Source organism: Jaculus jaculus, chromosome 10 (assembly GCF_020740685.1).
Source record: "Jaculus jaculus isolate mJacJac1 chromosome 10, mJacJac1.mat.Y.cur, whole genome shotgun sequence".
In the NCBI taxonomy this organism is placed as follows: domain Eukaryota; kingdom Metazoa; phylum Chordata; class Mammalia; order Rodentia; family Dipodidae; genus Jaculus; species Jaculus jaculus.
The window spans coordinates 68,094,759-68,119,848 of record NC_059111.1 but is presented as its reverse complement, the minus strand read 5'-3'; the positions used below and the strand labels follow the sequence as shown (position 1 = coordinate 68,119,848).

The window sequence follows — 25,090 nt, the reverse complement described above, 5'->3', positions numbered from 1 at the left end:
TTCATCTAGTTATGAAGAGAAATACAAAACAACAACAAAAACAGAAGCCAACTTCCTTAACTGGCCCCTATATACCTGCTGTTAACAACTTCTGTATACAGTAGACTCAAAGGTGACCCTGTTTCACCTGACACAATCCAGTCTGCTTTGCAAAAGAGGTTATTCTGAAACAGGAGGGAATGTGATGGCAGGAAACACTACATTGACCATGCCTAATGGTTTGTTACATATCATTTTGCATAGAATTTGTATGTTCAGCAAAGTGCTCTCAGATGGCATGATGATACATTAATATGGAGAAAAATCTCTTAAAAAAATCAGAATATTGGAAAGCAAAAGGTTAAAACTGTAAACTTCGTGTCATGTTCCTTTGAAATTTTGCTTATTTTTCTCTTTTCAAAAGAAAAAAGTTGTAAGATATATTTTTGATTTTAAATTTTTGAGGAAGACAACAATAGTTTATGTAAATTTTTATGTTAAAATGAACAAATATGTGGGAGAAGGCTCCTTCCTATCTGTCTGTCTGTCTGGCCATCTGTCTATCTGATATAATATATTGACATAACTTACCCTCCAGTGTGGGTTAGGGACTAATTTGAAATGTAAAAATCCATAATTTTAGTTTTAGCTGAAAGTAATCTAAAGATGGATAAGCTTAAACTGTCATCTGAACCACTGAATCAGTCATTTGATTTTAAAAGTATATGGACTTTTATCAAAATATATTAAAATCAGCTTTGAAGATATAGGTGCAAGGTCTATTCTTTATTATTCTAAAACTTCTTATAAAATAGCCATAATTTTGACAAAACTCTATAAAGTTCTTCAGTAAGAAACTTTTTAACCTAATAATCAGCACTTATGCCCAGTCTGATATTCATTTTGACAGTATTATCCTCTGTGAAGCACATCAAAATCACTCAAACATCAAATTGCTGATCTGATAGAATGATTTATTTTCCCATTACAGGAAAGTCATGAGTGACTTGTTCTGAGGTATGTTTTTCAACTATGAACTGCATCTATTAAAAACCTCCACACTCGAAAGTTTCTCTTTACGTGATAACATTTCATGGCTGGACAGTCTCTGCAGGTACCAGGTTCCCAGTTGTGTCCAACTGCATACATTTACATGTACATGCAGACACAGGACACTCTGCATGGTCCCTGAAAAACATGAGAAGTAACAGTTTAAGAACCCAAACTTTATATACATGTATGCATTCATTTACTTTTTACCTACCTATTTATAGTGTAAAATTTCAAAATCTCATTGAGGAAAAAAAAAAAAAAACAGAGAAAAAAGCCTTAAAAATCATCCAATTAGAAAGGCAAACTTTGGGGAAAAAGTAACTGAAAAAAGAGTAGCTTTGCTTTTAACATACACTTCAAGATAGCATATTCAGTTACAAAGGCGACAGAGACATGCTCGGAGATCATATAAAGCAAACCAGACAAGGAGCACAGTAATGTGAGATTCACGAACAGCACAGGTGCTGCTCAAAATCAAAGTTAAGTATGCTTCCAGGCATCTCTATTGCATAAGATGTCACCTATTTTACACCAAGTAACTTAGAAAATAACTAAGTCAGAATTTTGTATGCATATATATGTATAGACATACATTTGTCATTAAATTATAGGATATCCAGTCAGCTGTTAAACAAACTATAAACATACCATCTCCTTCAAGAAAGTAAAATAAGCTGGGTATGGTGTGGTGGCACATGCCTTTAATCCCAGCACTTAGGAGGCAGAAGTAGGAGGATCGCCAAGAATTCAAGGCCACCCTGAGACTTCAGAGTGAATTCCAGGTCAGCCTGAGCTAGAGTGAGACCCTACCTAGGATCCCCTCTCCCCCAAAAAGAAAGAAAGTTAAATAATGCTACTTAAACATTTATTCTCTACAAAGGATTTATTTTTGATTTTATATTTTCAAAATGTATATGATAACTACTGATGTAAATGTTGATACAACCTTTGTTTACTCCAGAGTAAAAAAAAAGAAATTCATCTTTTGGCTATACTTCTATATATAAAGTAACATTAATCACTCAGGTCATTTAAAAGGACATCATCTGATATCCTGTAATGCTAATTTTCTCAAATAAGAAATGTACTGTTTACCTGAACCAACTAAGCATATGTCCGGCATGCCCTCCATGCCTACAATTGTGACACCATGTAAACCAGTTGTTAAACTGAGCTAACTTTTTGTCCTTGCTCAAATCCACCTTTTCATCTGATTTGGATCCTCCTAGGAGAAAAGAAAGTGACCTTCATTAGCCATATCACAATATTTTAAGTTTCTCAAAAGTTATCCCTAAAATCACATTAATATATACATTACTCTATTACTGAGTGGGAGTACATCTATTTTTTTTAATTTTTTTTTTTTTTATTTTTTGAGGTAGGGTCTCACTCTAGCCCAGGCTGACTTGGAATTCACTATGGAGTCTCAGGGTAGCCTAGAACTTACAGCAATCCTCCTACCTCTGCCTCCCGAGTGCTGGGATTAAAGGCATGCACCATCACACCCGGCTTTTTTTTTTTTTTTTAATCTGGAACGCTTCACGAATTTGCGTGTCATCCTTGCGCAGGGGCCATGCTAATCTTCTCTGTATCGTTCCAATTTTAGTATATGTGCTGCCGAAGCGAGCACGAGTACATCTATTTTATTTTTTTTTAATTTATTTATTCATTTGACAGAGAAGGAGGGAGGGAGGGAGGGAGACAAAGAGAATGAATGGGCACTCCAAGGCATCCAGCTACTGCAAAGGAACTCCAGATATGTGCGCCCCCTTGTGCATCTGGCTAACGTGGGTCCTGGGGAACTGTACTTAGGTAGTTTGGCTTTGCAGACAAATGCCTTAACCACTAAGCCATCCCTCCAGCTCACATCTACATTTTAGCAGTCAATAAAACATGGAAACATAGTTACATTACAACCACAGAAATAATTTTATAGTTGGGGATAATAAATAAAAATATCCGCTGGGCTAGGCATGGTGGCACATGACTTTAATGTTAATGCAGAGAAGGCAGAGGTAGGAAGATCACCCTGAGCTCGAAGCCACCCTGAAACTACATAGTGAATTCCAGATCAGTCTGGACTAGAGCAAGATACCTACCTTCTAAAAACCAAAACAGAAAAAAAAAAACAAAAAAACATTTAGTTGGTTTTTGCTTATGATATGTAGGTGAGAGAAGGTTCAAATATTTAAGAAGTAACTACACTGAAATTACTCCTAAAATTTTTACTAACTTTACTAACAATGAGGTGGGAAGGCAGAATAGAAAAGGAGACAATAAGCACAGGGATATGGTTCAGTAGTTAAAGGCACTTGCCTGCCAAGCCTGCCAAACTGGGTTCATTCAACTCCCCAGCTACCCACATAAAGCTGGATACCCAACTGATTTCAGTGGCAAGAAACTCCCATATATGCACATATGTGCAAATATGTAAATAAAGAAAGAAAAGGGAGAAAATATATATTATAGAGACACTTATTTTATACCTTTTTGTAAACTTTTGCTTTGTTTTTATCACTCCTAACATATACAAAAAAGAGATTATAACAGGCCACTTATACTGTTTTTATTTTTTTAAATAAAACTGACAATATTAACATCTAATCTACTTCAAAGGGACAACATATTTTAAAATCAAGTGCTTTTGTATTTTAAAAGATTTCCTATGAACAATCCAACATGAAAACATCACAATCATAATCTATATGCAACAAACATATATTGGGCCATAAAGCCTGTCTCTATAAAGTCAGGAAAACTGATGTAACTCCCTGTATCATATCAGATCACCATGCTTCAAAGCTAGAAATAACAAGATACACATCAGGAACTCCACCAGATCCTAGAAACGGAACAACACATTTTAAATAATGAATGGGTTGTGAAAGAAATTTAAAAAAAAACTGTAAAATTTCTAGAACTGAATGATAATTAATGGAAACACAACCTACCAAAATTTATGGGACACAATGAAGGCTGTTCTAAGGGAAAAATTCATAGCACTAAATGCCTTCATAACAAAGACAGAGAGATCCCAAATTAATAACTTAAACATCTACTTAAAGGTGTTGGAAAAACAAGAAGAATCTAACCCTAAGAGTTTCAGATGGAAAGAAATAACGTAAGAGCAGAAATTAATGAGTTATAAACTAAGAAAAACAATTAAGAAAACAGATGAAGTGAAAATCTGGTTCTTTGAAAAACATAGCATTAAATCTGTATATTGCTTTTGGTAGAATTGCCAGTTTCACAATATTAATTCTCCCTATCCAGCAGCATGGGACATCTTTCCAGTGTCTCAAGATTGATAAACTCTTGGTCAATTTGATCAAATGAAAACAAGAGAAGTCTCAAATTAACAAAATCAGAATAGAAAAGGGAAAGGTCACAACAGAAAACAATGAAATTGGAAGAATCATCAGGATATACTTCCAAGACCTCTAATTCACAAAATTGGATAATCTGGAAGAAATGGATGAATACCTAGACACACATCATCTACCAAAACTTAACTCAGAGCAGATTAATCTGCTAAAAGCCCTATAATATTCATCGAAATTGAAAAAGTAATCAAAACCACCCCCAAAAGAAAAGCCCAGGACCAGATGGCTTCTTGGCTGAATGCTATCAATCCTTCATTGAAGAACTGAAACCAATTTTTCTCAAACTGTTTCACATAATCAGAGGATAGTGAATCCTCCCCAGCTCATTTTATGACACTACCATCACCCTAATACCAACACCAGGCAGAGATACAACAAGAAAACTACAGGTCTATATCCCTGAGGAACTTAGAATGCAAAGATTCTGAACAAACTTGCAAGCCAAATTCAACAACACATCAAAAGCATTATGCACCTTGATCAAACAAGATTCATCCCAAGAATGCAGGTATGGTTCAACACATGGAAATTGGTCAATGTGATACACCACATAAATAAAAAACTTAATCACAAGAACCACATGATCATTTAAATAGATGCAGAGAAGGCCTTCAGCAAAATACAGTATCTCTTCTTCTTCTTTTTTTTTTTTTTTTTGGTTTTTCAAGGTAGGGTCTCAGTCTAGCCCAGGCTAACCTGGAATTCACTATGTAGTCTCAGGGTGGCCTTGAACTCACAGCGATCCTCCTACCTCTGCCACCCAAGTACTAGGATTAAAGGAATGCGCCACCACACCCGGCTCAGTATCACTTTTTGATCAAAACACTGGAGAGAATGGGCATGGGCAGTTTATATCTTAACACAATAAAAGTTATATATAAAGCACCTAAAGCCCAAATAATACTCAATGGGAAAAGATTTGAGCAGATTGCATTGAGATCAGGAACAAGCCAGGGATACTCATCCTCACCACTGCTCTTCAACACAGTACTAGAAGTCCTAGCCCAAGTAACAAGACAGAAGAAAGAAATAAAAAGGGTACAAATAGAAGTCAAATTAGTCCTATTTGCAGATGACACAAGCCTGTGCTTATGTGACCCCAAAGTCTCCATTTCAAAACTTCTAAAGGTGATTAATTCCTTCAGCAAAGTGGCAGGATACAGATACAAAATCAACACACAAAATCAGTAGCCTTTCTATATGCAAAGGACAAATATACAGAGAAAGAAATCAGCAAGGCTGTCTCATTTCTAACAGCAACAACAACAACAAAATTTAAATACCTTGGAATAACACAAACCAAGGATGTGAAAGACCTATATAGTGAAAACCTTAAAGAAAAATAAACTAAAGAAAGAGGGCTGGAGGGATGGCTTAGTCATTAAGGCATTTGCCTGCCAAGCCAAAGGACCCAGATTCGATTTCCCAGGACCCACATTAGCCAGATGCATAAGGAGTGCATGCGTCTGCAGTTTGTTTGTAGTGGTTGAGGCCCTGCTGCACCCATTCTATCTCTCTCCCTCTTTGCCTGTCAAATAAATTAATTAAAAAAAAAAAAACTCAAGAAAGAAATCAAGGAGGACTTGAGGAGATAGAAAGACCTCCCATGCTGCTGAATAGCTAAAATTAATATTGTAAAAACGGCAATTCTACCAAAAGCAATATACAGATTTAATGCAATAACAATAAAAATTCCAGCATCATGCTTCACAGAGATAGAAAAAAAAAAATTCTAAAACTTCATATGGGATGGCAGCAGGCTTCAGATATCCAAACATGTTCTCAGCAAAAGAAAGACCTCTGGAGGTATCACCATATTCAATCTCAAGCTATCCTACAGGATGGAGAAATGGCTTAGTCATTAAGGTGTTTGCCTTCAAAGCCAAAGGACCCAAGTTTGACTCACCAGAACCCATGTAAGCCAGATGCACAAGATGGCACATGTGTCTGGAGTTCGTTTGCAGTGGCTGAAGACCCTAGCATGCCCATTCTCTCTATCTACCTGCATCTTACTCCCTCTCTCTCTCAAGTAAAAAAAAAAATTTAAAGTCTGAAAAGAAAAAAAAATAATAAAGCTATACTACAAAGCCATAATAATAATAAACACTATGGTACTAGGATAAAAACAGTAATATAGATCAATGGAACAGAAATGAAGACTTGGATCATAGGCCAATTAACTACAGGTACTCGATCTTTGACAAAGATGGCAATAACATACAGTGGTGAAAAGACAGCATCTTCAACAAATGGTGTTGGAAAATTGCATAATCACATGTAGAAAAATGAAACTAGACCCACTCATCTCACCATACACAAAAATCAATACCAAATGAATTAAAGATCTAAATATAAGTCCTGAAACCCTCCAACTTATTAGTAGAGGAAAAAAATAGGAGGCACATTCCACGATACAGGACTGGGAAAAGACTTCCTGAACATAACCCCAGTAGCCCAAGAAATTAAACATTCTCTCAACCAATGGAGTCTCATGAAGCTAGCACAAACAAAGGCAATAGATTACCCACAGAATGGGAGAAAATATTCGCCAGCTATACCACTAACAGAGGCCTAATATCTAGAATCCAAGAACTCCAAAAAACTAAACAATAAAAAAAAAATCAAACCCACTGAAAAAATGGGGTAGAGAACCAAAGAGAGGGTTCTCAGAGGAAGAAATACAAATGGTTAACACACAGTTAAGAAAATGGCTCTGCCCTTATTACAATGTAAATGACTCTGGTTAAATTATCAATCACTGTATCTCTAATGAATAAAAATTCTGGTAGAGTTGTCACTTTGGCAGCACATACACTAAAATTGGAACAAACAGAGAAGATTAGCATGGCCCCTGCACAAGGATGACATGCAAATTCATGAAGCATTTCATATTTCTAAAATGGAAAGACCTCCCATGCTCCTGGATAGGCAGAATTAACATTGTGAAGATGGCAATCCTACCAAAGGCAATATATAGATTTAATGCAATTCTAATTAAAATCCCTACAGTGTTCTTCACAGAGATAGGAAAAAATGATTGCAAATTTCATATGGAAAGGCAGAAGGCCTCACATATCCAAACATATACTCAGCAAAAGAAATACCACTGGAGGCATCACCATAACTAATCTAAAGCTACATTACAAAGCCATAGTAATAAAAACAGCATGGTACTGGCATAAAAACAGGAGTATAGACCAATGGAATAGACTTGAGGACCCAGACTTTGGGTCAAGCAACTATAGCTACTTGATACTCGATAAAGGCCCTAACAATATAGGCTGGAAAAAGGACAGCATCTTCAACAAATGGTGCTGGACAAACTGGATAACCATATGCAGGAAATTGAAACTTGATCCACACATTTTGCCATGCACTACACTCAAATCCAGATGGTTCAAAGACCTCCATATATAAGAACAGAAACTCAACTACTATTGGAAGAAAATATAGGAAGTACTTTCCATGATGTAGGAATGGAAAAAGACTTCCTGAACAAAACCCCAGTTGCTCACGACCTTAAACAGTCACTCAACCAATGGGATCACATGAAGCTGAAGAGTCTCTTTACAGACAAGTATACAATAAGCAAAGCCAATAGATTACTCACAGAATGGGAGAAAATATTTGCTAGTTATCCAACAGAGAGAGGCCTAATCTCTAGAATCTACAAAGAACTCAAAAATCTAAACAGTAAGAAGTCAAACACCCCACTCACAAAATGGGGCAAAGAGCTCAACAGGCTGTTCACAGAGGAAGAAATACAGATGGCAAACACTTTAGAAAATGTTCATCATCCCTAATCATCAGGGAAATGCAACTTAAAATGAGATTCTACCTTACCCCAGTAAGGATAGGAAACATCAAGAAATGAAATGAAAATAAATGCTGGTGAGGATGTGGAGAAGTAGGAATACTCATCCATTGTTGGTGTGAATGTAAGATGGTACAACCACTTTGGAAAGCAATATGGCGACTCCTGGAAAAGCTGACTATAGAGATACCAACAGACACAGTTATTCCCTTACTGGGCATATACCCTACAGCCTTCAAACCACAGGCCAGAGAGATTGGCTCAACCATGTTTGTAGTGGCTTAATTCATAACAGCTAAGAGCTGGATTCAACCCAGATGTCCATCACTAGAAGAATGTATAACTAAGATGTGGTAAATCTATACAATGGAATTCTATACAGCAGTAAGAAAAAAATGACACAATGAAATTTGAGGAAAAATGGTGGAACCTGGAACAGACCATTCTCAGTAAACTTACCCAACCACAGAAAAAATATCACCACATAGTCTCACTCATCTACAGCACCTAACCCGAATCTACCCAAGATGCCTTACATACCCAGAAAGCATCTCAAGGACTAGACAATAGGATGGGTGGGGAAGGAGGGGAGGGTAACAGAGGGGTGGGAAACACAAATCCAGACCCACACAGCAATGGTACCATAAAATTCTACTTCCCAATAGGCAGACCAAATGGCTGAACCTTTACCAGGCCCTTATAGGAAACACCTGAACCACAAGACAATGGAGAGGGTATGATGAAGACTAACCTTAATCTTCTACAGCTTCCCTCCCTCCCTCTCTCTCTCTTTTCTCTAACTCTTGTATATTAGTTATTTCTTTCCTCCTTTTCTTAGTGGGCACTGAACAGTAACTCCCAGTAACAGCATGTGGCTTTTGATCAGAGACCTACAAGGTTTCCTAAAAGAGAGACAGATTTCTATCAGAGTACTTGATAGCCCACCAAAGGTTAGGGGTAAGACCCTACTGCTGAAGACACCATATGTGGTCGACACATAAAATGGAATGACATGGCTGGAAGCTGGGAGAGAGTCAGTCCCCAGACAGTCAGCACGTCTAGTGCCAGAAGGTGCTACATGGGCAACTGGGGGAAAACAACCAATATCTGTCCAAGCAACTCATGGTCTAACCTACTTAGCAGCAAATAACCTGTTGTGATGCTCACACAAGTGCAATAGTGGCACACAGCCATGGTGGGGAACCAATTTCTCTTGATTCGGCTAACTGATCCCCTCAGTGGTACAGGACCCATAGCTGGAGCTGGGAAACAAGTCAGAACCATATCCAAACATAGCCCACTCTCCATTATCAAGCTACCACCAATCATGGGCTACAAGAGGGCCTACACCTATTAAATTCTCTATAAAAAATGGTAAGGGTTATTTCATTTGTCCTGGTGCTAACTTACTCTCCATTGGAGAATCTACTTCTCTTTTTCAGATAGATGCAGATCCTACGGAGAGAGTCACCCCATCATACCTCAAAAGGGGCCTGACTAAAATTAAGAAAAATTGGTGAAACAAGCAAGGGTACTATTTTCCTGGTGAACCATGTACCAGCACAAGGGTGAAGGAGATCAACACAGAGAAAAATCAATTCCTACCAAATCAGAGAACCAGAGACCGAGAGGCCCTCAATACCTCATCACTGAAGCAGACCAAAAATGAACCCCACATGGCTCAGGGAAATTTTGCAGAAGAGGGGGCAGAAAGAACGTCAGAGCCACATGTTGGGTTATGATATGCAGAGACATTTCTCCTACCCATAACTGTGGGCTAACTCCACAATGCGTGACCCATATACCTCAACAAGGAGGGGGCAAGGGGAGGGGGTAGGTCATGAATGAGCCTAATAATGGTACCAAACTGACTATATTTGCTGAATACAAAACTAAGTAATAAAAAATTTTTTTAAAAAATATGATACATTTGTATGAAGTCTGACTTAGAACAGGAAGGGTATAAGAAGTAGGATGCATTTGGGGGACCTGTTTGCTTGTCTCTACATTTCCCCTGCCCTATATCTACTGATGAGCTGTATTTGTTTGTTTACAGATATACCTCGAGTTTCCCAGGCTAGCCTAAAACTCCTGATTCTGCCATCTCATCTGCCAAATAGCTGGGATTATGTGCTGCACTACCATGCCCAACTCTGATAAGCTAATTTTAGTTTTCCTAAAATGTGAAGGCTTCACTTTCCATTTTTATTGATAACAATATTACAGGAGTTGCCCACTGGAAGTTTGAAGTAGCAATAGTTCAGGGCCAGGAAATGAAGTTTATTCTTGTTTCTGTTGCTACCTATTCAAGAACCTTAATTCTTAGAACATTTGGTTCTTTGGTTACTGCACCAGTTTCAAATGGAGCCTCCAGATGGTGCTCTTGTCTTAAAACATTCACAGCTAATGTTAACAAGGCTTCTGCCTAATTGTATTGGTCTTATTTTTCCTTGATTGGCAATGTGGAACAGTGAAAACTCTTTTCTGTTATCTTTAAGTCTCTTACACATGAATAACCATGAAACAGATATTTTGTAAAAAAAAAAAAAAAAAAAAAAAAAGGAAGGAAGGAAGGAGAAAAAAAGAAAATGTCTGGGGCTAGAGTGATGGCTTAGCAGTTAAGGTGCTTACCCACAAAGCCAAAAGACCCAGGTTCTATTTCCCAGGACCCATGAAGGCCAGATGCACAAGGTGGCACATGCGTCTGGAGTTTGTTTGCAGTAGCTGGAGGCCCTGGCATGTACATTCTCTGTCTCTCTCCCTCTGGCTCTCTCTCAAACAAATAAATAAGTAAAAATTAATTTTAAAAAATGTTCAACATCCCTAACCACTATGATATTTCCCCTTACTCCAGTAAGGATGGCAATCATTAAAAAATTAAATGACAACAAATGTTGGCAAGGATGTGGAGAAAGAGGAACCCTCATTCACTGTTGGTAGGAATGTAAACTTGTACAACCACTATGGAAATCAATATGGAGATTCCTAAAAAAATGAATATAGTACTACCAACAGACCCAGTTATTCCCTTACTGGGCATTTACCCAAAATTCTCCATGCCCCACTACAGAAAACTACTCAACCATGTATATAGCTGCTCAGTTGATAGTTGCTAAGAACTGGAATCAACTTAGGTGCCCATCGTTGGATGAATGTATAATGAAGTTGTGGAATATATACACAACGGAATTCTACTTTACAGTAAGAAAACATGATACAACAAAATCTGTAGGAAAATGGATGGAATTAGAACAGATCATACTCAGTGAATACACACAATCACAGAAAGACAAAGGCTACATATTCTCACTAATCTAAGGTTCCTAACCTGGATCAGTTTGAGTTGCTGGCATACTGCACAGGCAACTTGAGGCTAAGACCATAGTGCTGGAAAGGTTTGGAGGGAGGGGAAAGAGAGGATGGGAGGCAGCAAACACAAAACTAAACCCCAGATGAACTAATACCATAGATACCTTTGTCCTTGAAGGTAGACTTATAACACAAATGTAAGGTAATACATATTAATTCATTTGCATCATTAATGCAACTATGTAGAAACAATCTGAGCTCAGGAAAAAATTGTATGGAATTATGTCATACCAGGACAGCTAGAAACAGGTGTTCCCATATTAATGAGGCAAAGTGCACATCGAGGAAGGGGTTTTCGACAACCAGGGCAACTTGTGACTTTGGATTTTGTTGGTGAGCCACTCACACCATATTGGCTAAAACCTCTACCCTGATGGGGTACAGATGAACAGCTGTAGGAGATTGACTTGCCACAAAAATTGCAGCTCACAAACACCTACAAAACAAAGGAAGAAGAAATTTAGCACAAAGTAGAGTGGAACAATAAATGATACTATCAAAGTATTTTTAAATTAATTTTCAAAATTTTACACTGCAAAGTGACTAATCAATCTGCTATGCTTGACTCCCACTTGGTTAAAATGTCTACTTAGCAATTAATATTATTTGTCACTTACTTTTTGTTACCTTTATTTAATTTTATGCTTCCTAATTTACATTGATATTGGTAGAAAAATCAGAAACTTTGGCCCCTAACATTTTACCAAATTAAAAAACATTACAATTCATGCTGGTCCATTACAAAATATATCAAGTGTTGTGATCTGAATGTAAAATATTGCCAATAGGCTGACGTGTTTGAACACGTGGCAACCAGCTGGCTGTAGGAATTGAGGTAAGGCCTCACTGGAGAAAGTGGGCCACTGGAAGTCAGCAATGAGGTTTTCTAGCCTGGCCCCAATTCTTCACCTTTCTTGTCTTGTCTGTGAGCACAATGTGACCTGATCAGCCTCCTCCCACTTTTGCACCCACAACTTCTCTACTATGATGAACTGCACTTTCTCAAACCAGAAGCCAAAATAAATCCTTCCTTGTGTTCACTTTTGTCAGGAAGTTGGTCACAGTAACAAGAAAATAACTAATATACCAATGTATGACTTTGTTATTGATATAGTCTTTTAAGAACATTTCCTTATTCTCTAAGCTGGGGCTGGTGGTACAGGCCTGTAATCCCAGCTCCTTTGAGGTGGAGGCAGACTGATTATGAATACAACACCAACCTGAGCACTCATTGAGACAACTGTCTGGATAAAAAAAAAGAAAGACACCGGGCATGGTGGCGCACGCCTTTAATCCCAGCACCCAGGAGGCAGAGGTAGGAGGATCACCGTGAGTTCGAAGCCACCCTGAGACTACATAGTTAATTCCAGGTCAGCCTGGGCCACAGTGAGACCCTACCTCGAAAAGCCAATAAAATAAAAATAATTAAAAAAAAAAAAAGAAAGAAAGAAAGAAAGAAAGAAAGAAAGAAAGAAAGAAAGAAAGAAAGAGAGGGAGGGAGGGAGGAAGGATGGATAGACAGATGAGATAGATGGATGATTGATAGAAAGAGAGGAAGTAGTAAAGCAAGAACTCTACTTCTATTCCTTGTACAATAAAAGCAAAAACAAAATAAGCCCACTGTGTTCTTGAGATAAAAATGAATTTTGTGGGGCTGGAGATGACTTATCAGTTAATGCACTTGCCCTTGCCTGCAAAGCCAAAAGACCCAGGTTCAATTCCCCAGGACCTAAGGAAGCCAGATGCACAAGAGTGGAACACGCATCTGGAGCTCATTTGCAGTGGCTGGAGGAACTGGTAGGCCCATTACCTCTTTCTCTATCTTTATCTATCTGTCTCTTTCCATCTCTCTTTTAAATACAAAATATTTTTTTAAATGAGTTCTGTATCCTATAATGGTAATGTGTTAAAAGTTTACAATAATATAAAGTACTCATTTCTGGCTGGAGAGATGGTTCAGCATTTAAAGACACTTGCTTGCAAAGCCTTATGGTCGGACTTTGACTCCCTGGTACCCATATAAGCCAGATGCACAAAGTGGCATATGTTTTTGGAATTCATTTGCAGTGGCAAGAAGGCCTGGTGCACCCATTCTTTCTTTCTTCTTTTCTCTCCTTGTAAATAAGTATTTTTAAAAAGTGCTCATTTGCTCTTTTGGCTCTTATATTTATCATATATATTAGGAACATATAATAGGACATAATATTATTTTACCAATACTCCAGTTGCTAAAATGTGAAAATGGCACCATCCAGTGCCAACACTGAGAATAGCAAAATATTTAACATATACTGCAATTTTTTATCATGCATATGATAAATTCTGTGTTTTTTAAACTAATGCTAAAAGAAAGAAACTTCCATGTTTTGATATATATACACACACACACACACATACATATGGTTAAATTTTTTAAAAGTCTTCAAGTTATGTTCTCTTGCATATAAGTAGTACTGAAAACCTACACACTGATGGGCTTTCTCAGACCATATAATACTTTAGGTTATGAAAGGCAATGGAAAATACTGTAAAACTTAAGATCCTCTGGGCCTGCTGTGGCTTGCTTTAGCTCAGACTAAAGCTCAGCTGTTCAAGATGATTGCTAGGAAGGGGAAAAACACCAAAGGACAGAAAAATCAAGAACAAAGTTCAATCAGCTGCAGACATCAACAAGCACTTAACACAATAAAAGAACAAGATAATTATTCATTAAATTGAATGTTGTTATTAGTTGATTCTTTTTGAACAGTGTACTTACCTGTGCTAAAGGTTTGGAACTGGGATCCAACTTACTCCTGTGAATATCAAATTCAGCTCGTTTATGCCAAAACCTCCAGGCATCTAATAAATTTCTATAATTTTCAATCCAGTACTGAACCCTCTCATCTTTGAGAACATCTAAAGGTGAGCCCTAAAAGCAAAACAGCAATTATTTCAAGTGTTTCAAATGTCCTGGCTTAGACCAGAGGATTCTGGGTAACAATGAAGAAATAGCTCTCCTTTTTGCAAAAGTAGTTTCTAATGAAGATATGGATAAAATGGCAAAAGCCCCATTAACTGATCTTGAGTTGGTCTTCATTAAAGACAAAATGTGTACTGTATATATCATATATATATGGACCAGGGAAGTAAAATTCTCTTTATTAGAGTCAACAGTGATATAAAGGCCCTCTGTCCAAACCACAAAACATCTGGGTTCACAAACTCCAAATGCATATCAAAATTATTCAATCATGTCAGGCATGGTGGCACATGCCTTTAATTCTAGCATTCAGGAGCTAGAGGTAGGAGGATTGCTGTGAGTTCAAGGCCAACCTGAGATTACACCATGAATTCCACGACAGCATGGGCTAGTGTGAGATCCTACTTCAAAATACCAAAAATAAATAAAACTCTTCAATCACACTTAAACTAATGCAGAGCTTGATCATTCATATTTAGTAATGTACTGTCAACTGAAATGTTGCTTTTTAACATCTATTTTCAATAAATTAAAGCTGTAACTTTTCTTTTGCCTTTAATTAAACACATAATTTATTGCCTTAAAATAATTTTAAAAAACTAAAACCAAATCAAGCTTTTACTTATTTTCCCCATATACTGCATAGTGAAAAGCAGTATTTATTTTCCTTATTTAGAGTTCTCATTAGGTAGTCATTTTTTTTTACCAGGAGGAATTTTCCTTAAGTTATAATTTCTCTGGAAGCTATTACATTCCACATTTCATCTATGCTTGCTTTGGTTTCTCATACAAGCTTTACAGCTCTGTCCTGGACAGACTTCTAAACTTTGGATGATGGAAAAATAACTAGGCCATTTGAGGCCCTGTTTTCCCAGTCCTATGTAAGGGCAAGACAGACTTACAAAATGTCAAAAGAAAGCTTAGAGACAGCACTTTTCTTAAAGAAAAGCAACTGAAACCTGAAACAGCTAATACAGATAATCTATCTTTATATATTCAATCAAAAGAGGATTGTCTTTCATTTAAGAATTAATATCGATTGCAATAGTTCAAATTAACTGAAAGAACACATGCAAAATTCTTAAGTTACTAAGTTTACTTCTTTTTTTTTCCTCTAATTTTCCAAGGTAGGGTCTCATGCTAGCCCGGGCTGACCTGGAATTCACTATGTAGTCTCAGGGTAGCCTTGAACTCACTGAGATCTTCCTACCTCTGCCTCTCAAGTGCTGGGCTTAAAGGCATATGGTACCACGCCCAGCTCTAAGTTTATTTCATTAAAGAAATAGCTATGAGGCTGGAGAGATGGCTCATCAGTTAGGTGACCTTCCTGTGCAAGTATGAGTGCCTGAGACTACAGGAGTTCAAATCTCCAGATCCTACCTAAAACAGCTGTGCATAGCCACATATATTCATAACCCCAGTCCCTCAGGGAGCAGACTCAAAAATCAATAGAGCCCCATGTGCTACAGAGATGTAAAAAGAGACACCAGCTCAAAATCAAGACCAGGCAAAAGAACAATGGAGCAGAACACCCAATGTTCAACTCTGGCAACACAAGCCAGCATATGGGGTGCCACAAGAACACACACATGTATGTGTGTACACCACATACATCATACAAGCAAAATAAAAATAGACATCTACTTTAGGCCTAATTATGGCCAGCTAAGCTGAAGTAAGTTCTAAAGTAGTCTATAACTGCTGGTTTAAAAACACAGAAAAGGTCATAAACTTCTATGGCTATAAGCATACACAAAGAAACAATTTGGTCAATCTTTTCTAGGTCTACTTTAATAAAGCCTAAAGTCAAACTCCAACATTATTTGCAAAAGACACAGTTTGGCGATTGAGTCTGTCCAAGTTAAAGAACCTGGAAACCAGGCGTGGTGGCACACACCTTTAATTCTAGCACTTGAAAGGCTAGGTAGGAGGATCGCTGTGTAGGAGGATTGCCATGAGTTCAAGGCTACCTGAGCCTAATTCCAACTCAGCCTGGACTAGAGTGAGACCCTACCTTGAAAAAAAAGAAGAAGAAAGAAAGAAAGAAAAAGAAAAGAAAACAAAAGAATTTGGGAAATACCTTTCTTAGTCTTTCCAAATTCATAGTAATAAAGTTAGTCTAAGAATAATTATCAAAAAACCTAATTTTCAAAAGTCAGAAACAGACTTAAAGAATCAGATTTCTATAGTAGCATGTAGGCAATAACCAAAAGTCAATGAAGAAACAAATTACCTGACATAATACAGACGTAAATGTGGTTCAAAGTCTAGGACGAAGGCAGACAACAGAAATTACAACTAAATAGCCTAGATGTAAGAGTTAGCAGATGAAGACTTTGATGCAGTATGTATCATATCCAAAGTGAAAACAGTGTTTTAATTAGTGAATAATCAGAGAATCTGAGCTGAACAATGTAAGCATGTACAACATGCTTACAATATACAGCAACAAAAAGATTCTATAACTGAAAAGCACAACTAAAATGAATTTCCTGAAGACCAAAAAGGTGGCACCAGGGTAGATGAGAGAAAGGGACAAATTAGAACAATGTACAATGACACATGTGCATGAAACCCATTACCTTGTGTAATAACTTAGAAAAATTAATTAAAACAATTATTTGTGGGGATGACAGAAGGAGAAGACTGACTAGAGCAGAGAAGCACATCAGCATCATCTGCAAGAAAATCAAAGAGGAGGAGAAAATCCTGAAAGACATCCACTGAAAAATGAAACATCAAACACAGACAAGCAAGGGTAATAGCTAGCTTCTCATCAGTAACAACTGAGGCCAGAAGATGCAGTTGGATTGGAGTACAAGAGCTACACGTGGCACCTTAAACTCCTAACATGAAGGTATATAAAGCTGGATTTCCACATCTAAGAACACTGCAGATAATAAAAAAAAAAACAACAAACAATAAATCAACTCAGGATGCAAAAATTGCTACATTATATTTCTGATTACTCAGCTTCCTTTTTTCTTTCATTTTTCTTTTTATTAGATATGGACATATTTTGTATGTAAACAACACATGTTGGTATCATTCTTTCCCTCCTCCCTGCCCTTTTCTGAAAAGGCCTTCCTCATTGGGGATGCAGGTCAACCGCATGGGCATTGTGGGTCAGGTATTGTGGGGGGACAATGTCTCTGTGCAAAATATCCCCACTTGTGCCTCTAACAATCTTTCTGCCCTCTCTTCTGCAAAATTCCAGGAGCCATGCTGCGAGCATTTTAAGTCTACTTCAGTGATGGGCACTTAGGAGCCTCTGGATCTCTGGATTGGTAGGTGTTGAGTATCCTCAGTAGCTTTCTTGAAAATGGTAGAATTAACATTGTTGAAAAGCATATGAAATAGATAGACCTTGAAAAACTCCTAGAGAAGCGTGAATAGTGGAGAAGAGGTACAAGAAGAGTATGTCAGAAAAAAAAAAAAAAACGTGTTCTGCAAGATAAAAAAACAGTACTAAAAATCAAAGATACAGTAGGAAAAAATTCATTCTGTTAAGAAGACAAGCATTTGCAAAACAAGAAGTGTTAATGTGTAACCAAGTAAAAGCAATAAAGAAACTAATACCTAAAGTATACCTAAAAAAATTGCTATACAAAAAAGTCAAGACAATACAGTCCCACAAAAAATTATAAATCCTTCAGAAATGACCTCAATGAGACTGTTTTAGATGAAATGCCTGAAAAAGATTTCAAAAAAAATTATTTTATCTATACTCAAAGAAATCGAAGAAAACAGAGGAATTAAAGAAGAAAGCAAACTCCTGAAGGGAACACAGGAAACCAGCTTAATGAAATAAAGAGGTCATTATAAGACTTGAGTAAGTAAATGTGAAGAAAAACCAAGCAGAAATACTAACAACGAAAAATCACAGTAAGTAAACAAAACAAAACAAAACTCTGTGGTAAGTCCAGTAGAACAGATAAAGGAGAGAATAGAATACCTAAACCAGAACACCAGATTGGGGATCTAATACAGTCCAACAAAGAGAAAGACAGGCTAATAGGAAGGTATGAATGGGAATTTCAAGATATATAGAACACTATGAAAACATCAAATTCAGGGTATATTAGCAAAAGAATGTCACTCCAAAGGCATAGAAGGCATTTTCAACAAAATCATAGAAGAAAATGTTCTCCAAATTGGGAAATAAATGCCAATGCAGATACAGGAAGCTTATAGAACACCAGAGAGACAAAACCCAGAAAGAACCTCTCCTCCTCCCATTTTAATTAAAGGACTAAACACCCCAACCAAAGAAAACATTGATAGTAGTTACAGAGAGAAAGCAAGTGGCCTACAAAGACAAGCCCATCATGATAACAGCAGATTGCTCAACACAAAGCCAGAAGAGCTTGGAATTATAGATTCTAAGGTCTGGAAGATATCAACTGATAATGATTACTTTATCCTGAAAAACTGTCCATACAAATTGATGGAGAAATAAAGACATTTCACAACAAAAACAGGCTAAAGGAATTTATGACAACTAAACCAGCACAACAGAAAATACTTGAAAGGAATCCTTCATGTTGAAGAGAAAGCAAAGCACACACATGAGGTAACAGGAAAAAATAAACCATACTCAAATAACAGCTAAAACAAGAGTAAATGGAAAACAAGAGCATTACAAAATAAGAAGAATGGGGAGAATAAACATGTAACTTTCAACAGTAACTCTTAATATCAATGGACTCAATGCCCCAACCAAAAGACACAGGCTTGCAGACTGGGTTAAAAAGCAAGATCTGACTACTTGTTGCCTCCAGAAAACTCCTCTCTCAATATCCTAATATCTGACAGGATAGACTTCAAATCAACATTAGAGAGAAAAGATAAGACAGGAGAGGGTATGATGAAGACTGGCCTTAATCTTCTACAGCTTCTCTCCCACTCTCTTTCAGTCTCTCTTCTCTCTAACTCTTTTATATTAGTTATCTTTTTCTTCTTTTTCTTAGTGGGCACTGACCTGGAAGCATGTGGTTTCATCCACAATGAGCTTTTGATCAGAGAGACCTACAAGGTTTCCTAAAAGAAAGACAGATTTCTGCCAGAGTACTTGATGACCCACCAAAGGTTAGTGGTAAGACCCTATTGCTGAAGACACCTTACGTGGTTGACATGTAAAATGGAATGCCATGGCTGGAAGCTGGAAGAGAGTCAGTCCCCAGACAGTCTGCACGTCTAGTTCCAGAAGGTGCTACATGGGTGACTGGGGGAAAATGACCAATATCTGTCCAAGCAACTCATGGTCTAACCTACTTAGCAGCAAAAAACCTGTTGTGATGCTCACACAAGTACAATAGTGGTGCACAGCCATGGTGGGAAACCAACTGCTCTTGATTTGGCTAACTCATCCCCTCAGTGGTATAGGACCCATAGCTGGAGCTGGGAAACAAGTCAAAAAGAACCATATCCAAACATGAGCTCACTCTCCATTATCAAGCTACCACCAATCGTGGGCTACAAGAGGGCCTACACCTATTAAATTCTCTATAAAAAAAAAAAAGGATTATCCCATTTATCTGGTGGTAACTTTACTCTCTGTTGGAGAATCTGCTTCTCTTTTTCAGATAGATGCAGATCCTAAGGAAAGAACCATCCCATCATATATCAAAAGGGCCCCAGCTAAAACTAAGAATAACTGGTGAAATAAGCAAGGGTGCTGTTCTCTTGGTGAACCAGGTACCAGCACAAGGGTGAAGGAGATCAACACAGAGAACAATCAAGTCCTACCATATCAGATATCCAGAGATCCAGAGGCCCCCAACACCTCATCACTGAAGCAGACCAAAAATGAACCCAACATAGCTCAGGGAAATTTTGCAGAAAAGGGGTGGAAAGAATGTCAGAGCCACATGTTGGGTCATGATATGCAAAGATATTTCTCCTACCCATAACTGTGGGCTCACTCCACAATATAGGACTCATATACCTCAACAAGGAGAGGCCAGGGAGAGCGGGTAGTACATGTATGAGCCTAACAATGGTATCAACTTGACTCTATTCACTGAGTATAAAACTAATTATTAAAAAAATTAATAAATTAAGTTAAAAATGCCTGGGAATAAATCTAACCAAGAAAGTGAAGAATCTCTACAATGAAAACTTTTAAAACACTCCAGCAAGAATTTGCAGAAGACACTAGGAAATGGAAAGACATCCCATGATCTTGTATTGGAAGAATCAATATTGTGAAAATGTCAATCTTACCAAAATCAAGCTAGACTTTTAATACACTACCCATGAAAATTTCAATGGCATTCTTCACGGAAATAGAAAAAAAACAAACCTAAAATTCATCTGGAAGCATTAAAAAAATCTCTAATAGCAAGGGTGATGTTTTCCTGATGAACCGGATCCAGCACCAAGGGGAAGGAGACCAACACAGAGAAAAATCAACTCCTACCAAATCAGAGAGCCAGAGCCTCAGAGGCCCCCAACACCTCAGCACTGAAGCAGACCGAAAATGAACCCAACATGGCTCAGGGAAATTTTGCGGAAGAGGGGGCGGAAAGAATGTCAGAGTCACATGTTGGGTCATGATATGCAGAGACATTTATCATACCAATAACTGTGGGCTAACTCCACAAAGCACGACCCATTTACATCAACAAGGAGGGTCCAATGGGAGGGGGCAGATCATGGATGAGCCTAACAATGGTACCAAACTGCCTGTATTTGCTGAAAAGAAAAATAATAAATTAAATTAAAAAAAAATCTCTAATAGCCAAAACAATTTTGAACAACAAAAATAAGACTGGCAGTATCACCATACCCAGTTGTAAGCTATATTACAATGCCACAGTAATAAAAACAGCATGGTACTAGCACAAAGACAGACACAAAGATCAATGGAACATAATAGATGGCCTAGATCTAAATCTACGCCATTACAGCCATCTGATTTTTGACAAAAATGCCCAAAACATAAAAACTGTTGGAGAAAATATCTTTTATCTTCAACAAGTGGTGTTGGGAAAACAGGATACCTATATACAGAAGGATAAAAATAGACCCTTGTCTCTCTCCATGCTCAAGAGCCAAATCCATATGGATCAGCGACCTTAATATCAGACCTAAAAGTCTGAAACTGCTGGAGGAAAAAGCAGGGGAAACCCTTCAACAAATTGGCATAGGAAATGACCTTTTGAATATAACCCCAGTTGCTCAGAAAATAAAACTATGAATCAACCACTGGGATCTCATGAAATTACAAAGCTTTTGTACAGACAAGGACACTGTGAATAGAGCAAAGAGAAAACCTATAGAATGGGAGAAAATCTTTGTCAGCTATACATCTGACAGATGATTAATATCCAGAATATACAAAGAACTCAAAAAACCAAATGAGAATCAATGAGAAATCAAACAACCCAATTAAAAATAGGCTATGAAACTAAATTGAGAGTTCTCAAAAGAAATACAGATGGCTCATAAACATCTAAAAGAGTGTTCTACATCCTTAGCCATCAGGGAAATGCAAATTAAAACTGCACTGAGATTCCATCTCACTCCTGTCAGAATAGCTATCATCAAGAAAACAAATGAACTAAATGTTGGTGGGGATGTGGAAAAAGGGGAACCCTTTGACACTCTTGGTGGGAATGTAGCCTGGTACAGCCACTGTGGAAAGAGTGTGGAGGTTCCTGAGACAGCTAAAAATAGATTTACCACATGACCCAGGTATAGCACTCCTAGGCGTATACCCTAATGACTCTTCTCACTGCCTTACAGATACTTGCACAATGTTTACTGCTGCTCTATTCACAATAGATAGAAAAGAGAAAAAGCCTAGATATCCCTCAAGAGATGAATGGATAATAAAGATGTATATTTACACACTAAAATTCTATTTAGTGGGTAAAAATGAAATTATGAAATTTGCCAGGAAATGAATGGATCTCAAAATGATTACACTAAGTCAGATAACCCAAGCCCAGAAAACCAAACATGTTTTCTCTCATATGTGGATCCTAGTTACAAATATTTAGACCTGTGTGTGAGCTGGAGTAAAAATCGGTACCAGAGGCCAGTAAGATAGAAAAGGGAAGAAAGAGAGGGGAGGACTTAAGGGGATGGTACTGTATGTATGTAAGTAGATGGACAGATTTACTGCAGGTGGAATGGCCTAAGCAAGGTCAGTGGAAGAGACTGAGTAAAAGGAATATGGGGAGAGATGTAATCAAACTCAGGATATTGTGAATAAGCCATATGATTCGCTACTTTTTTTTGGATAATGGCACACCTAGAAACTATAGACTGATAGTAGAAAAATTTCAGTGCCAGGGATGCGATACTTTCCAGTGAGCTGTTGGCCAGGGAGGTACCTGATGCCCCCAAAACATTACAGGCTATTGCCAAAGCTCTTGGTTTCCCACCAAATAAATGGTAAGACCCTACTGCTAAAGACTCTACATGCCTGGGCTGCAAGTTCACTGTGAAATCACACTGGGGATGAGCTGAAAACCTTCTCCCAGCAGATCTGACAGAAAGCTGGAAAAAGCTGCACTGCATGCAGCCCTATGGGAGACAGAAGTCATTAGCAGTGAAAACAGTAGACACTGCAAGCCTCAAGTTTTGCCAGACAGGCCAAATGGCCAAATGAGTGCAATAGTGGCATGTCTGTTGTGGGGGAAACCAATTGCTCTCTAATTGGACTGGAGTCCCACTTTATGAGAGGGAATACATGTACGGTACTGAAAACCTAATCAAAAGCTTAAATCAAAAGGGAGGTCATGAGCATTAGGATTGTACTGCCTGTTCTTGTCTGGCTAAATGCATATCAAACTTCCCTGTACTCACTTTACTTAATGTTCATACCTATGTACTAATGCTATTCTCACTATTGGTTAGAGAAGCAACTATTTTCAGATGTTGGTTACTACTCAGATGACCCAAAAGGCGCCATAGTGCTAAGAGGACATGGTGGAGTAACGTTCAGCACTGAAACACCCGTCACACTTTCCAAGGCTCAGGGTCCACTGCAGAAGAGGTGGCAGAAAGAATTTACGAGCCAAAGGAAGTTAGGTAAGACTGCTTATCATGCAATCGTCCAGACAGAAATTGGCCTTGACATTCATGACCTCACAGTACCTAGCACTATCTTCACAAATCCCTCATAGTAGGAGGAAAAGATGATGTCATCAAAATAAAAGACAGACTAGTAGACAGAGGGAAGGGATATGATGGATTGTAGATTTGTGAAGGGGAAAGTGGGGGAGGGAGGGAATTATCATGGTTTATTGTCTGTAAGTAGGGAAGCTGTCAATAAAATGGATAAATAAATGAATAAATAAGTAAAATTAAAGCAAAAATAATGCCACTCCAAGTTGGAATTCTAATGTAAGTAGAATAAAATAGTTGCCTATAGGACAAAGGAGTAGATTATATAAATGGAATCACACTATTGTAATGCTTGTGAAGTAAGAAGTGTAAGTAAAATGTAATATATCAGGTGTGAGGTAAGAAAGGATGAAATAGAAGGAATGATGTGTCAGGTGTGAAATAAAATGAGAGAGAAAATCTTGGTGTTCATGAAATAAGGATAGATGCTGTCAAACATAAAACAACATTTTTAACAGAAAGACAATGAAAGGGATATATCTAAAAAGTCAAGAGAGGAAATAAAGTGAGTGAAATAATCCAAAACAATTCAGGAAAGGAACAGAGAAATGAAAGGAAAAGGGACAGCAAAATGAAAACCAGCCAACAGCATAAGGGTAAAGTTAATCTTGCCCCATAAAAATATAAATGGAGTAAACATCTCAATTAAAAATTAGCAGTTATCAGACTACACTTCTAAAAAGCAAGATCATGTTAGGCACTATCTGCATTTTACATACATTTTACAAATCATATATGTACTTACTAAACCGCTGGTACTCTGTAGCCATATGTATAGAAAGAGAGGGGCTGAGAGGATATATTAATAGATACACGGTATGAAGACATGACTTCAGATTCCCAGAAGTCATTTGAAGCAAGATGCAGTCAAGAGAGTCTATATTCAGCTAAGATATAGAACATGATTAGCTATTTTTCAAAAGTGGCTGTCAAGACTGCCACTCTAACTACTCATGACTTACAACTCCATGGTGAGTACCAGCAAGCCCAGTAAGGATGGACCTTAAGGGAGTTAGTATAGGGAGTGGGAAAATGACAGTATCACCGTGTGATGTGTCCACACAAAGTTACTACTTCATAAAATCACACTAATAATTTTTTTAAAAGCTGCTACCAAAATGTACCAACCTGTAACATGCAGTAACTTGCTGTCTGGACATCTCCAGTTCTATCAACATAACTTTCCATCAAGTCCACTCCATCTTTAGTAAGGCCTGTAAGCAAAATCCCTTCCAAATTTCCAGCTTCTTTCATTTCATTGGTCAACTTTTCGATGTATCTATTTAACTGGAAAATTCAAAATAATTTTTCTAATACAGTCTGTTTCATTATATATTTTATACTTGAAACAATACTACATTTGTAGCAATTTCCTTCTTAATGGAAAAATTA

General features: G+C 37.6%; 1 protein-coding gene and 2 non-coding genes across 4 annotated transcripts in view; 1 reads left to right on the top strand and 2 right to left on the bottom strand.

The window, feature by feature from the left end:
- Window positions 1–932: 932 nt before the first annotated feature.
- Mios (meiosis regulator for oocyte development) overlaps window positions 933–25,090 on the bottom strand; it is a 45,639-nt gene continuing 21,481 nt past the window's right edge. For both annotated transcript variants that reach the window (XM_045160910.1, XM_004656189.3), the window contains exons 8-12: window positions 24,827–24,985; window positions 14,357–14,509; window positions 11,830–12,034; window positions 2,128–2,257; window positions 933–1,167 (exon numbers count right to left, since the gene is read on the bottom strand). In XM_045160910.1, coding sequence (XP_045016845.1) covers window positions 1,071–1,167; window positions 2,128–2,257; window positions 11,830–12,034; window positions 14,357–14,509; window positions 24,827–24,985 — 744 coding nt within the window. In that variant the 3' untranslated portion in view covers window positions 933–1,070. The remainder of the gene's footprint in view (window positions 1,168–2,127; window positions 2,258–11,829; window positions 12,035–14,356; window positions 14,510–24,826; window positions 24,986–25,090) is intronic.
- On the bottom strand, window positions 2,556–2,662 carry LOC123464167. Its single transcript, XR_006639408.1, has one exon. It is a non-coding gene; the product is annotated as a U6 spliceosomal RNA (small nuclear RNA).
- Window positions 7,206–7,311, top strand: LOC123464189. Its single transcript, XR_006639429.1, has one exon. It is a non-coding gene; the product is annotated as a U6 spliceosomal RNA (small nuclear RNA).